At 36.6% G+C, this 13,102-nt stretch overlaps 1 protein-coding gene across 4 annotated transcripts in view; it reads right to left on the bottom strand.

Annotated features, from left to right (window-relative positions):
• The window catches only part of LOC139479251 (E3 ubiquitin-protein ligase Rnf220-like), a 53,484-nt gene extending 41,283 nt beyond the window's left edge, over nt 1-12,201 (bottom strand). For 2 of the 4 annotated variants that reach the window (XM_071262109.1, XM_071262110.1), the window contains exon 1: nt 10,794-11,667. In XM_071262109.1, the coding sequence (XP_071118210.1) occupies nt 10,794-11,466 (673 nt within the window). In that variant the 5' untranslated portion in view covers nt 11,467-11,667. Of the gene's footprint in view, nt 1-10,793; nt 11,668-12,155 lie in introns of those variants that run through there. The other 2 variants (XM_071262111.1, XM_071262112.1) reach the window with 2 other exon arrangements.
• Between the last annotated feature and the right edge of the window lie 901 nt (nt 12,202-13,102).

Raw genomic sequence — 13,102 nt, 5'->3', positions numbered from 1 at the left:
ACACAACCCATCGGATATTTTAATAAGAAAAAAGACGCAAACATGATAACACAATTTGATGCCAGATACCAAACCTCCATCAGTAATACTAAAGTATGAAATTAATAAACCATCTTTTTATACTGAAAGTTCTTTACAAAAGCTATTGTTCACAATACCATGCAGTTAGAATGCGCAAAACTTTTCATGAAGAAGTTAATTTTTGTAAAAATTATGAAAACGCATATGACCATGATGACATTGGTCATGTTAACAATTTACTGAAGTCTGTCAGCTTGTGTGTAGTTCAAAAAGTTCTCACGGCTAATTATTCAACAAAACTATTCTTGCACTTTTAACACAAGGATCGTAAAGGGTAACAGAGAATTAACGCTAGCCCACTGGCCTCTGGCTAGTAAAATTTTCAAAGGGTTAGTTGAATACAAGAAGGCCACTAGATCTTCTGGCTATTCTTATCTTACAGATCATTTCTGTCAAATACTTTGATAGGTGAATTAGAGGTTTCAAATCATGATAACCACCTCTAAATTAAAACTGCTCATTTTAAGTCAATATATTTAAGAAAAGTTTGGTTCCAAATTTATAATTTAGCACTGCCAAATCAACAGGTAACATAGCTCTACACTGAGATATATCGCCTAATTATTCGAGCTTATATTGCTATTACTTTGTCGCTAGGTGGCTGAAATAATGCAGATGCGACGTTACATTTACTATTACTGCAAATATCCCTGGTTAACATGGTTAACAGCTCAGTACAGCAATAGAAACTAACAGTTTTAGTCTACTATTCCTTATAATGATAACATATAGTGAACCCCACCAAATGGCCAATTTCTACTAGTCCTTATGATACCTTAACTATTGGGCAGTTTGGCAAGGACTATAGTGCCAATTTCTACCACTGCAGTATCCACTGCTTAATACTATTTTCCTAACACCCAGCACATGGCTGAAGCACTTGAAGCCATAGAAGGCTCTCCCAAGAGTCCCTTTCTAAGGCTCTTAAATGACCAGTACACACCTTTGTTGAACCAAATAGGGGTCACAGCTTAGATTGACACCGATGAACACAGGCAATTGTACTTCTGAGACAAGTTATACCGTCTGTGGTGACAATTATGCTCCAGTCAAGTGATTTATTCTGATGTCAATGGAAAATGTATGCATATTAAGTTCCTTGGAAAGCTTTGATATTCTAATCTGGCCACCTGTTGTGATTGGGTGACTGAATGTCACATGACCAAAAGTGTCCCATGATGCAATTAAGAGGTCAGGATTTATATGATACCTAGGTTAATATACATGCAATTCTAGATTTCATTTTTTTACCTTTTGTGATCCTATGTACAGACTCTATTTTGGGGGTCTATGTGAATTAATATCAAAATTAAAAATACTAGTCAAAAAGTACATTATCATGTTTGTTGTTTGTTTGTTTGTTGTTTGTTGTTTAACGTCGCACTCAGACATTTACCACTTCGGTGAAACCCACGAGCACAGGTATGGTGCTGACAAACCTAGAAACTAATCGGGGTGAACTGGGATTCGAACCCACAATCATAGGTTTCTGGCATGCCTAAGGAACACAACGCTGCACAGCGAATTGCGGCGCCTCAGACGACTGGGCCACCCGTGCCCCCTCAACAATATGAAGAAAACTTGCATACTGTTAAGAGTGCTTAAAATTAAGTGGGGCTAAGAGTCCTTGAGGTTTGGGGCTATGTGTTTTTAATCTGGGGCTGGCCTAAATTTTCAGTCAATAACACAAGGGTTTATGACAATGACTGTCAAGCTTATTTCAACACTGAATAATTCCAAACATTGATCACAAAAGAGAACTGTATGATTGATCATATGCATTACAGGTATAGCAGACTATACTTGTTGGACAGTTTATTCATTGATTGGGAACATTATCACTGAACACTACTATTCTGTCCAACTGTCAATAATAGTGGCCCTGGTTGATAAAGACTGTTAATTACTCCAGTTGTAACAAAGGATCTCACAGTCAACGACAAACAGGTAACTACACCTTGGTGTCATTAACGTCCATCACGATACAGACAGATGCTAGATTGCTACAAGTCTGTCCACAATGGTCCATTTGACCAATAATTCCAGAAATGTCCTCTCGTTAACCGTAAATGACACTTCCCATCATGCAATGGTCAATTCAAATGGAGATATTGGAAATATATGCTTATCAAGGGGTGAGTGTAATTACCACCAAGATAAGCATAGCAAGCACGTCGGGCGTAGGACCAAGGGTCCAGGCTTATCAATGCTTTATATGAGTTTGTCGTGAGCAAGGTGTATGAAAATGGTGGAATGTCCAGCCTGAGATTAGATGAAATGAGTGGCGGTTTATTGTGACCAGACAGAGATTAGCTCGTACCATCATCAATGTCAGAACTGAGATGGGATGAACCTCCACAATAAAACACTAGACAGCATGAATACCCATCTTGGTTCGAATGAGATTTGGGGCAGATTTGTGCTCGCAAACAGTTTCTCTGTAAACATATTTTATCACTGCAAATGTACATGTACGAAATATCATGATTTTATACCACACATTTGACCAGGAACAAAGCAAGAATGTCTACACATATAATACTTGTGCTTGTGTAAGTATTTAGCATAAGTAAGTACTTTAACGTTTTATTGTCAAATAACAAACATCATTACTGGTCAAAGATTCCATGTGAAGATTTTGGAGGGGAATATATCATGTTTTATTCAAATTGTGGCATTTTGTCAACAAAGTCAACAATGGCATCATGTGCTGGCTAACAGCCAAACTTGAAAATGAGAAAAGATCAGGGAATATCAAAAAATGAAAATGAATACTAGTTCCCTATGACGTACATGTTCCCGGGCAACGTGAAATTATATACAATTTTATCATATCTATGTTGTCTTTACACAATATGAACAATCAGCTGATTATGTGATCCATATTATCTGACTCTTACAGCAAGCATTAGTTGTGTTTGTTTGTTTGTTATAGATTTTGTTTGTCTAACACCACACTCCGATATATTCAATGTATATGACGATGGCCTGTAAAACAATCGAGCATGGACAAGATGACGTTGTGAGTAATGATTCCACACCATTAGACTGGACTCTGTCTAACTAAACTAGTAGACAGGCAGTTGCGATTTGTCGTAGGCTGTAATTGGATGACACAAAACATAGCGTTCATTGGTCCTTGGTATTGAAAACAATAAACAGACTACGTAAAGTTTGTTTGCAAAGTTAAGCTGCACTCGACAAAACTAACATTAGCAGAGCAGTTTGTTGAAATTATTTTCACTCAAAACAAACTTTAGAGATGAGCTCATGTCTCCAAGTTTATTTGGATTTGTAATTAATAAAACCCTGGATTCTGGAAGCTAGGGCATATGTGTCCCCTTCAACCCTCAGTAAATCTTTGATGTTGAGTAAAACTCAAAATACATCAGATATACATTACATACATCACTAATACAGTGCACAGTTGCAAATTCTTCATGATCTATGTTCTGTGGAATCATGCAGTCATTCTACATGTTCTATGCCAAACCAAATTAATGTAAACAACTTCGGAAGGTTGACATGGTTAAGTAGGCCTACATTGCATAAATATCGCTACAATTTACATTAAAAACGAAATTACCATTCACAGCATAAATTCATTTTATCTTTTGAAATCAAAATATCTGATTCTTACACACAGAATTCAATTACAAAAGCATTATGTTAGTGAACACGGGTATCTGTCATTTATGAAGACACCAATAACCATTCTGAAACATCGCCTGTAACCTTAAAATCGTTACTGCAGTAAGTACATTTTAGAGAAATACCCCTCAAAAATCAATATTTTCTACTATTTTGAGCGATCCATTTATCTATTCGTCACAAAATTGGGTCACATTATTAAGAATATGCATGGGAAAATAATTTCAGCATTAAAAATAAGATACAGTACATTGATTTGGTAAATACAAATGAGAGTGACAATAAAGTTCTGCCATGAAAGACACAAATTTGCGCACAACGTCGACATAAAAAGTAAGGGGGTCAATATTTTGAAATTTGTTTTTAAACAGTTTGGTTCCACATAAACAAAACAATTATGAGAACATATTGTTGTGTTCCATAGCAAATTTTCATCAAGACAGACGAGTTACAATGGTCAAGTTCTACGCACTGCAGAGCTATGCCCCCTTTCCTCTGTGCGTGGGTATATTACTCACTCGTCTTTTTGCATCATAGTGGAAAATCGATTTTCATCTTATTTTTGCTATTTTTTATATCAGATGTGTAGCTTTATACAAAGGCATTCAAATCCATTTGACATATCATTATATAGTTCAGATATCATGTTGAAGTTTGTTTGCTAACAGTTTACCTGAAGACTTACCTAGATATAAAATTTGCATAAAAAATAACTCTGCATATGTAATCAGATGTTTCGCTTGCTCACTCACAACCAGGTGTGGTACAGATTCGTACCATTTTTTTAAACGCCGCATGTTGGCTAAATTACGAGAAGCTTGGGTCATGTACCAACAGTGGAACCAGCTTACCACAGGGCATGATCACACACTATCAACAAGTCAGCGAGCCTTACCACCCATCCACAGAGTCACCTCTTACAGCCAGCATAGGTTGATGGGGACCTATTCTAGCCTGGATTCTCCATGGGGTTACGACATGGGATCATTGTAAGCCGGACACCCCATGGGGTCTATACTCTTGGAATTATCATGGGTAAAACAAACGGGCCATAACCTTGAGAATGACTCTGACTTTTGAAACCAGATATGAATATGTCAAATGTGTAAAATAATCCCTCCACTCTACACCATACACCAGAGATACCTACACCATAACTCAGTTTGACAACAATAACCAAAGATTGGGAAATAATTCCAAAATGAGAGCCATATCTATAACAAACAAAGCAACTATCAAGTTTATACTATACCTTCTACCCTTATAAATATATTAATTTAATAAAACAAAATAAAACATACATATTTATGTCATAAAAATGATCATAGAGTGTACCATGAATACATGACACTTTTTATGGATAACAACAGTAGTTAATACTACACACCACAAAATAATAATTATCAGCAGAAGAAACATATTTCTTCTGCTGACGTCACTTCCTGTTGGTGCATTTTCTTCTATTTCTTTTGATTATATAATGTATAGTTTATAGACTTTCTGGTGACGTTGTATTACAGGAATAAAGGCTGTAACTATTTTTTTAGTTTTGTGGCGTGTTGATAATGTAGGTTTCAGTAAACTTCTTTTATTCCTTTACCATAAAATGTGTCATGTAGGCATGTTCTTCCAACTTCAAAATGCTGATCAAAGATTTCATACAATGTAACCAATCAAGTGACATTATGGCCGACACAAAAACTGCCCCAAAAAACTGAATCATGTGTTTCCTTTTAAACTCTTTCTATACCAATATTGCTGAGTGCGGCGTTAAACAACAAACCAACCAACCAACCATCTAATTCAAGTCTATTAGAGATGAGTGAGTGAGTGAGTGAGTATGGTTTTACGCCGCTTTTAGCAAAATTCCAGCAATATCCGGGGGTACACCAGGAATGGGCTTCACACAGTGTACCCATGTCGGGAATCGAACCAGGGTCTTCGGTGTGACGAGCGAATGCTTTAACCATTGGGCTACCCAACCGCCCCCCTGTTAGAGATGACATATTCCATACAACACAACATTTCACCAAAAACTGGTTCATAGCAGGGATCTGGAAATCGGTCAGTGCGTCAGACTTGTCTGATTGTTACTGCTAAATGTCTGATTTGAAGTAGCGCAAACCGGACATTTTAAATTTCAGTCATGAACTTCATAAAAACACCATATATGGGAACTCTAAAATATGAAAGGGGAAGTTTAACAATTTAACCGCACTTCATACAAAGTTTCATACTGAAGTATTACAGTAAAACAATTTATGAGTTATGCTCCAGAAACAATCCTACCTTCTTTGTTTTGATACCTAACCATAAAAACATCTTTGATCCAATTCACCTAAAACAAACAATAATTCAAAAGGTCGGTCACTCGTAATGGCTTCTTACCACAAATTCCTAAATCCCTCTTATCAAACTACTACTTATTGAAGCTTTACGAACAAAGAACGATGTCGGCCTGATCACATGGCTGAAGTCATCAGCTGTGGACATTCCTCGTATATTGAATGATATACCAATTTGTCTTCTCACACTTAATAACAGTAATCTCGCTAATCTCGATATCATGTGTTTGTTGATGTTAAGACAGAAAGCTGTTCCACAAGGTCAAGTCACCCATTCCTGTTCATTTCCTCCCCACCAGGGGGTGCTGGTAACTAAAGATGTACGGATTATAGTCTAAGTGTCAACGACTTACCGTGTGAAAGGTGGAGGGATAGTTTCTAGGGGGGGATTTCTGTCAGTGTCTTTGTCCGGGGCTTTGGGATTAACATAATATCATTTGTTCCGTATAATCAGAAGACACTGGGCTCTGTTCAACAAAATGATCTCTGTGATGGTACAAAACAACCTTGGCACTACGACTGTCGTAAGTCTATGTTAAGGTAATGGAGTTAGGGTTACCTTAGCGCTAAGATCGTTTTGTACAACAGCACCCTGAACGTTTTCACACAGTGATCTCTACGATGGTCATACCACATAACTCTCTCATAAAGTGATTTCTGCTACAACCATAAAACCTAACTCTATGGGAGATATGACTGTCATATTACGAAGATCGGTTTGTGAACTATAGAGCTACAAGTTTGTTTTTTTTCATCATAAGTTTGTATCATTTGCAAAAATAAGGCAGCCTTGGTGCTCTCAGTTCTCTAGAGTTAGTGAATGTTATACAATGCCACAAGATTCCTGTTATAACATGACAAATTGCAAATACTCAAGTCTCACCCATGGAAACCAGTGGTCGACATCTCATATAGACATTTGACAGCAGTGGCCCTTTCTTCATGTTTCTTACCCGGAATCCAAACAGCTTACAGAGTGAGTTTACTTTAATCAATGTTAGAAAATAAGGGGTAAAGGGGTCCTTGATCAAATTCTTTCACATTTACCATCAAGTAATTCTGAGGACTTCTTGACTTGACTTCAGTTTCATTCTTAATTTTGAACACTGTTGATGCTAGGTACTAACAAAGTCCCTGAAAAGTTATCTCCCCTGGAAATTTTAAAGAATTCAAAGCACTTTTGATGATTACGTGAGAGTGGGATTTTGCACTGCTTTTAGCTATATTGCAGACGCAGAACTCCAAACATCAAAGTGGGCTTCACGACTTCAAATCTCGTGTGGATTCAAGGTCAGGTCGTCAGCATAACACATTAACCACTGGACTACCCCATCAGCTTGCAGACTCTACATGGCTAAATATGGACCTAACTTAAATGATTGAAGCTGTATAGTTCAAATAAGGAATAAATTCAATTGATTAATAATACCCATCAATCAAAAAAAGGTATTTGCCGGAAGTGTAAAAATGAAATAGATAGGTCCTCAAAACACTTTGACAAGATGTATTCCATTATATAAAGATGCGGGGGAATATTCATTTTGGCCAATTCTGTAAATTGAAAGGAGTGTTTCATGCTCTTGGCAAAGATCGGGTTGCAGAACTGAAGACATATTCTTTTTCAGCTTTCATACAGTTATACAGTTGAGTTGTGTTCAACGCCGCTTTTAACAGTATTACAGTCATATCACGGCGTGTCAGCTTAATGTGGGAGGAAAGCCCGAAGTGATGCAGGTGCTGACAAACCTAGAAACATAATCGGGGCAAACCAGGATTCGAACCCACAATCATAGGTTTCTGGCGTGCCCAAGGGATGCAACTTTTTCAGCTTTCAATTTTTTGCCTTCATCTTGAGCATTATTCAAGCTGTATGATGTAAGTCAGCAAATAGTTGACACTGGACTGTTCCACATAGCCATGATAGCACTGAGACTGTCGTAATGAAAATCTATGTGAATGGTATGGGAATTATGACAATAGTACTAAGATCACTTTGTGAACATGGCCCCGACACAGACAAACCGGCGGTTGACAGCATGAGCAACAATCTGGTCACAGACAGACAGTCTGGTCACACATTGTAACCACCAAATTTCTCTAGAGCATATCATCATCATATTTACTATTATTTATGAAAATTCTTTTTCAAACAACTTTTCTTTCTTTTTTTCAAACACTTGCCTGTGAAAAGTCCCGTAACTGGTTTTGTTAAATAATGATTTAATTAAATGAAACTTTTCAATTTTAGAGAGCATGCATCTTGCTTGGCTATTAATGTATTATTTAATGAAACTGATAATTTGTATTCTTTGATTATTAAATTTCATACTACTATTTTGTCACAAAACAAGGTCAATTTCACTTTTTTCAGCATTTTATAAAACATGTTATGATTACGCCTTACGGTGACCTTACCATGCCTACAGACCAAAATCTTGATTGAATAACTGATATAGTAGAATGTCCTAACTATATTATTTGTTAATGTTTTAAGTTAGTGTCTTCATTCACATCGTACTGTAGTCTCATTTTTCTACTTCAGCTCAAAACATTCCATTTGAAAACACACCTTTATCAAAAGATTTTATCATTCATATATTTAAGTGAGATCTTTTTAACAAGTATGGGTGCAACATTACAAAAGGCAATGATAAATATGTATCTCAATATACTGGCCACAATATGTATATTTATAATCTAGAATAACAATACAAAACCCATGAACTGAAATAATGATGACGGACTTAGTCCATTTAAAAGAAACCCAGGAAAACCAAAATGATCAGCTGATTTGTAAGATGTTCATGGTTTTTCAAGCACACATAAAAACACATAAAGATATAGGGTTATTCTGAAGGTAAACATGTAGTTAGTTTCATCAAGTATTGCGATACAGGCCTGTGTGTATGGTGTATCGTAGGCCGTGTATCGTAGTGCATCAGAGTCTAGGTGTATTGTTTCAACCTTCTTATCAAAATGCTACTAGTGTATTTATGCTTGAATTACTTTTACAAAACTAAACATGCCTCATCATAAAAGTTCAGTCCTGAATCACCTTTTTTTCTAGTTATGTATGTTAAAACTAATTATTTAGTGAATACTTAGATATTTTTATTTTTTTTATACAACTTCATAAACTGATATACTCTGTACCTTTGAAAATCGTTTTAAGTATCCCTACACCAATACCGCCTTCAATACACAGTATTTTTTTTATCCTTGACAAGAGTATATTTTTCATTTTATCATGTGGAATACATATTTGCAGCAACACTTCTTGTTTATACTCAATAACACAAACACTAAAGATACAATCTTCTGGTTGAGAGATTATCCAGAATTTGTTCACTCAAGGGAAAATTCACTCTGGTGTGTTATTGTGTGTTTCAGCTGATGTGTTCTACAAAAATCACACTGTGGATGATAAGAATTTTAGTTTTCATTCAATTTCACTAAAAAGGTGAAAAGCAATTCAGCTTCACAACACAGTGAAAGTAGAACCCTCAGTCACTCACTGGGAATATTTCATTTGGTTTAAGAAGTCAACGTTTTAATCTATCAGCGTACACAATAACATAGAAATTATGAAAATATCAAATACTTTCCAAATTATCCACTTATGATTTCTGTATTTTGAACCAAGATTACAGAATGATTATAGCCTTTCAGATAAAAATAAAAGTGAATTTGTTTTATAGAAATATGATTTTTAGAACATTTAGACAAGTGTGGGGGCTTAAAGAGACTATAGGGGATAATTTAAAGTCTCAAGACACGCAAGAATCTCAACAGTACACAGAAATGATTTTCACAATTGATAATACAATTGATAATACAATTGATAATACAATTGTCTGAACTCTTTCATGCAGGAATTTATTAAACCTTCTGTTGCAATAGAAATGTTTCACATCTATCATTACCAACCTAACAATAATTCAATACCGTGAAATTATTGAAATTCCACAGAATTATCAATTATCACTCTGGATTGAACAAAGTCAGATTAATGATGAATTTGTATACTATATTAGACCTTTCAATGTAAAATATTTAGTTAAAAACAAACCTCTAAAAAATAACATCTATCATCTTGATAAAACATAATTCTAGTTAGTTTAACCCATGACGGCAATCTTTTATGTGAACAGCTGCGGCGAGATTTACTGCTTTGTGTAAAGCTTTATATATTATATACAAGTACCTAGTTCCTACAACTTTATATTTATATTTTTAAGACAATTATATTATGAACATCTCTGTTCTCATAAGAGTTTACAAGTCTTCAATGACAATTCATTGAGATCATATAACATCTAAAACACCAGTTTAAGTGGACGTCTTTATGATATATTATCAAACAATTTAGAAATTGCTAAGTCATGTTATTTCTTGGATGAAAATAGTTCAATAAATCTAAAGGTCATGAATTCATTCTCCCACTGTAACATTTCATGGGGAAACCAATATTTGTTCTTAATTGTAACCCTAAAACACATCCAACATTTTTCTAAAGCAAACAATAATACACCTATTCTCATTGTAGGCCTACAAACATTCACCTACAATACATATGTAGTACTTATGCACCTGCCAAAATACCTATACAAATTCACAAAACAATTACTGTAAACTCAGAGATCACAGAGTTGCGATCAATATTATGAGAAAATTACCTTTATTTCACTTGGAATTATTTTTAATTTGTGTACTCACTTCTAAGATTTCTTCCTTCAGAATCAGGAGTTCCTCTGTCATACAAGTCCCCGGGCTCAGACTGGTTTTCGGAGTTTGTGTCGCAGCCAGCAGAACTTATACTCGAGGGGCGCTCTTCTTTCACAATAAATGGTGTGGTGTCCCTTATGCTTGTCGAGTCCGGGTTCGACTCACTAAAATTCGGATCACAATTTTCGCTGCTACTATAGTGACATCCGGAATCGTCCAATTTGGCCTTCTTGGCTGGTGTAAATGCAGACTGGTAGTTCTCGACCCCCTCGGAACTGTTTGGCCCCAGGGGGCGAAATGCTCCCCCTCCCCCAGGGCTTATGAGGCCCACACCCCTGTCCAAGTTGGATCTGACGAAGGGAGGGAGGGGGGCATAGATGGGTGGGGAAAATGGATCCCCTGGTCTGTACATAGTAAATGCTGTGGTATTGAAAGGTGTCGGCATATCCTTGTCCAGACCTTGTCCTTGGAATGGATGGGACGATGGCATTCGGGCCGCCTCGTGTCCCTCTGCAGTTGACGCTAACACCATGAGCGCTGGAGATGTCAACGGATTCGGCACAAATGATGTGTTTTCCATCCCTGCGTTTCCTGGTTGAGGGGTAAAGAACGGTTTAGGCCACAAGTTAAAACGAAACATGGCGAAATCGGTCAAATTACTCATGGCAAGAGTGCAAAATCAAAACAGTTTTCTCAGATTTTTCTGAGTAAATATTTGACAATACAAAACAACTGGGATGACACTGTTGTCACAGCTATGCTATCCACTAGTCACATCAGCTGTTGTCAAATAATCGTAAAAAGTCCAAGAGCTACATCCTACTGTGGCTTGTCGGAGAGCTGAACATGTGTCTGTCACCCTACAGTTCACTTTACACACTGACTGATCAGTCCCGTCCCTGCACTTACACTACAACTCATTTGACACAATGAATGGGCTGCCATATATGGGAACCCCCGTGACGTCACACTCTACCAATCACTTTGGAATACACAGTGAAAATAACACAAGTGTTAGACAACGAAAGGGTAGTTAAATATGAGAAATAATGGCCAACCATAAATCTACTTTGATTAGGTTGCTAACTTGACACCCATTGATTTGACAAATAGAAGGATGAAAGCGGATGAGCGCGGATTCGTTTTACTCCTGTTTGTAAACAATCCAGCGCGCTCAGTTGGCTTGCTCTATGACCTATAATTACTCGACGAAAATTGCAAGTTTAAGCCAACAAAACAGGAAAATAATTGAATATTCAGAAGGATAAAAGGTGGACTCGATAAGTGATTGGCATATAATCATGTATTTCAGATCGATGACAATGAATATTGACAGATAGATATTGGGTATACCTACTCGATACTCCCAACTTCTAGTGGTCGCCCGGCCTCGTTTTCGATACGGGGATGTCCTCGCAGGCATTATGGGAAGGGAGGGATTCCCCGACCCATATTCACTTCCGTATTTGATAGCAGACGAATCTCTGTGGGCTGAACGGTGTTTGTAAAACACGTTGGAATGGGAAATGTTGCAAATGTTGTGGTTACTTGTTTCTCAATATGTTAAAAGACTGATATTTGTGAAATATTTAAACTGTAGATCAATGTTAGCGTTTACACAATATTGACGATCTATCATATTTTTGTCTCGTTTGGAAGCATCTCTCCGTACACGCCTAGATATACCAACGTAAAAATGAAGTTGTATATTCATTTAGATGTGAGTCAGTGAAATTAGCAACCACATACAATTACCTGGCGTATGTTTCACCCATGAGACGGAGGCACGTACGGTAATTTAATTGCGAATTTCGTTTTTGACGTTTCCTGTTAACAGCCATTAATATATTGCATTCAATTCAAACATTTCTTTGTCAGAGCTAGATATTTTGGAGCTACACATACTGTAATCAGTGCAGAGCTAGGTTACCGGTACTTTCATCGCACAAAATTATCCTAGGAACCGAACGCGCCTTCTCGTGGCTGTGTCTCTCATGAAAATATCAACTTTGTCAGGTCATTCAATGAGACATAAACGTGTTATTTGACAGGTACATACAGATAGCTCAAAATATTATACCGTAACGGATGATAGTTATGTAGACTTATAATGCATCACTTAGACTAACACATAGTTCCAGGAATAAAGTCATTTTATAAAAAAATGTAAATCAACAAAATATAAATCCAAATGGAACCCAGAACAAAGTTAAATTAGACTTGCCAAATCATTCTAGACTTTAAGTTGGATTCAATTTTTATTTTTTTCCCTAAGACAGACTATGCATCACTGTTAACCG

Source organism: Haliotis cracherodii, unplaced genomic scaffold, assembly GCF_022045235.1.
Source record: "Haliotis cracherodii isolate W230 unplaced genomic scaffold, xgHalCrac1.p SCAF_4, whole genome shotgun sequence".
NCBI classification, from domain to species: domain Eukaryota; kingdom Metazoa; phylum Mollusca; class Gastropoda; order Lepetellida; family Haliotidae; genus Haliotis; species Haliotis cracherodii.
Note: the sequence above shows the minus strand (reverse complement) of the source record. Positions and strands in the feature narration are given on the sequence as shown.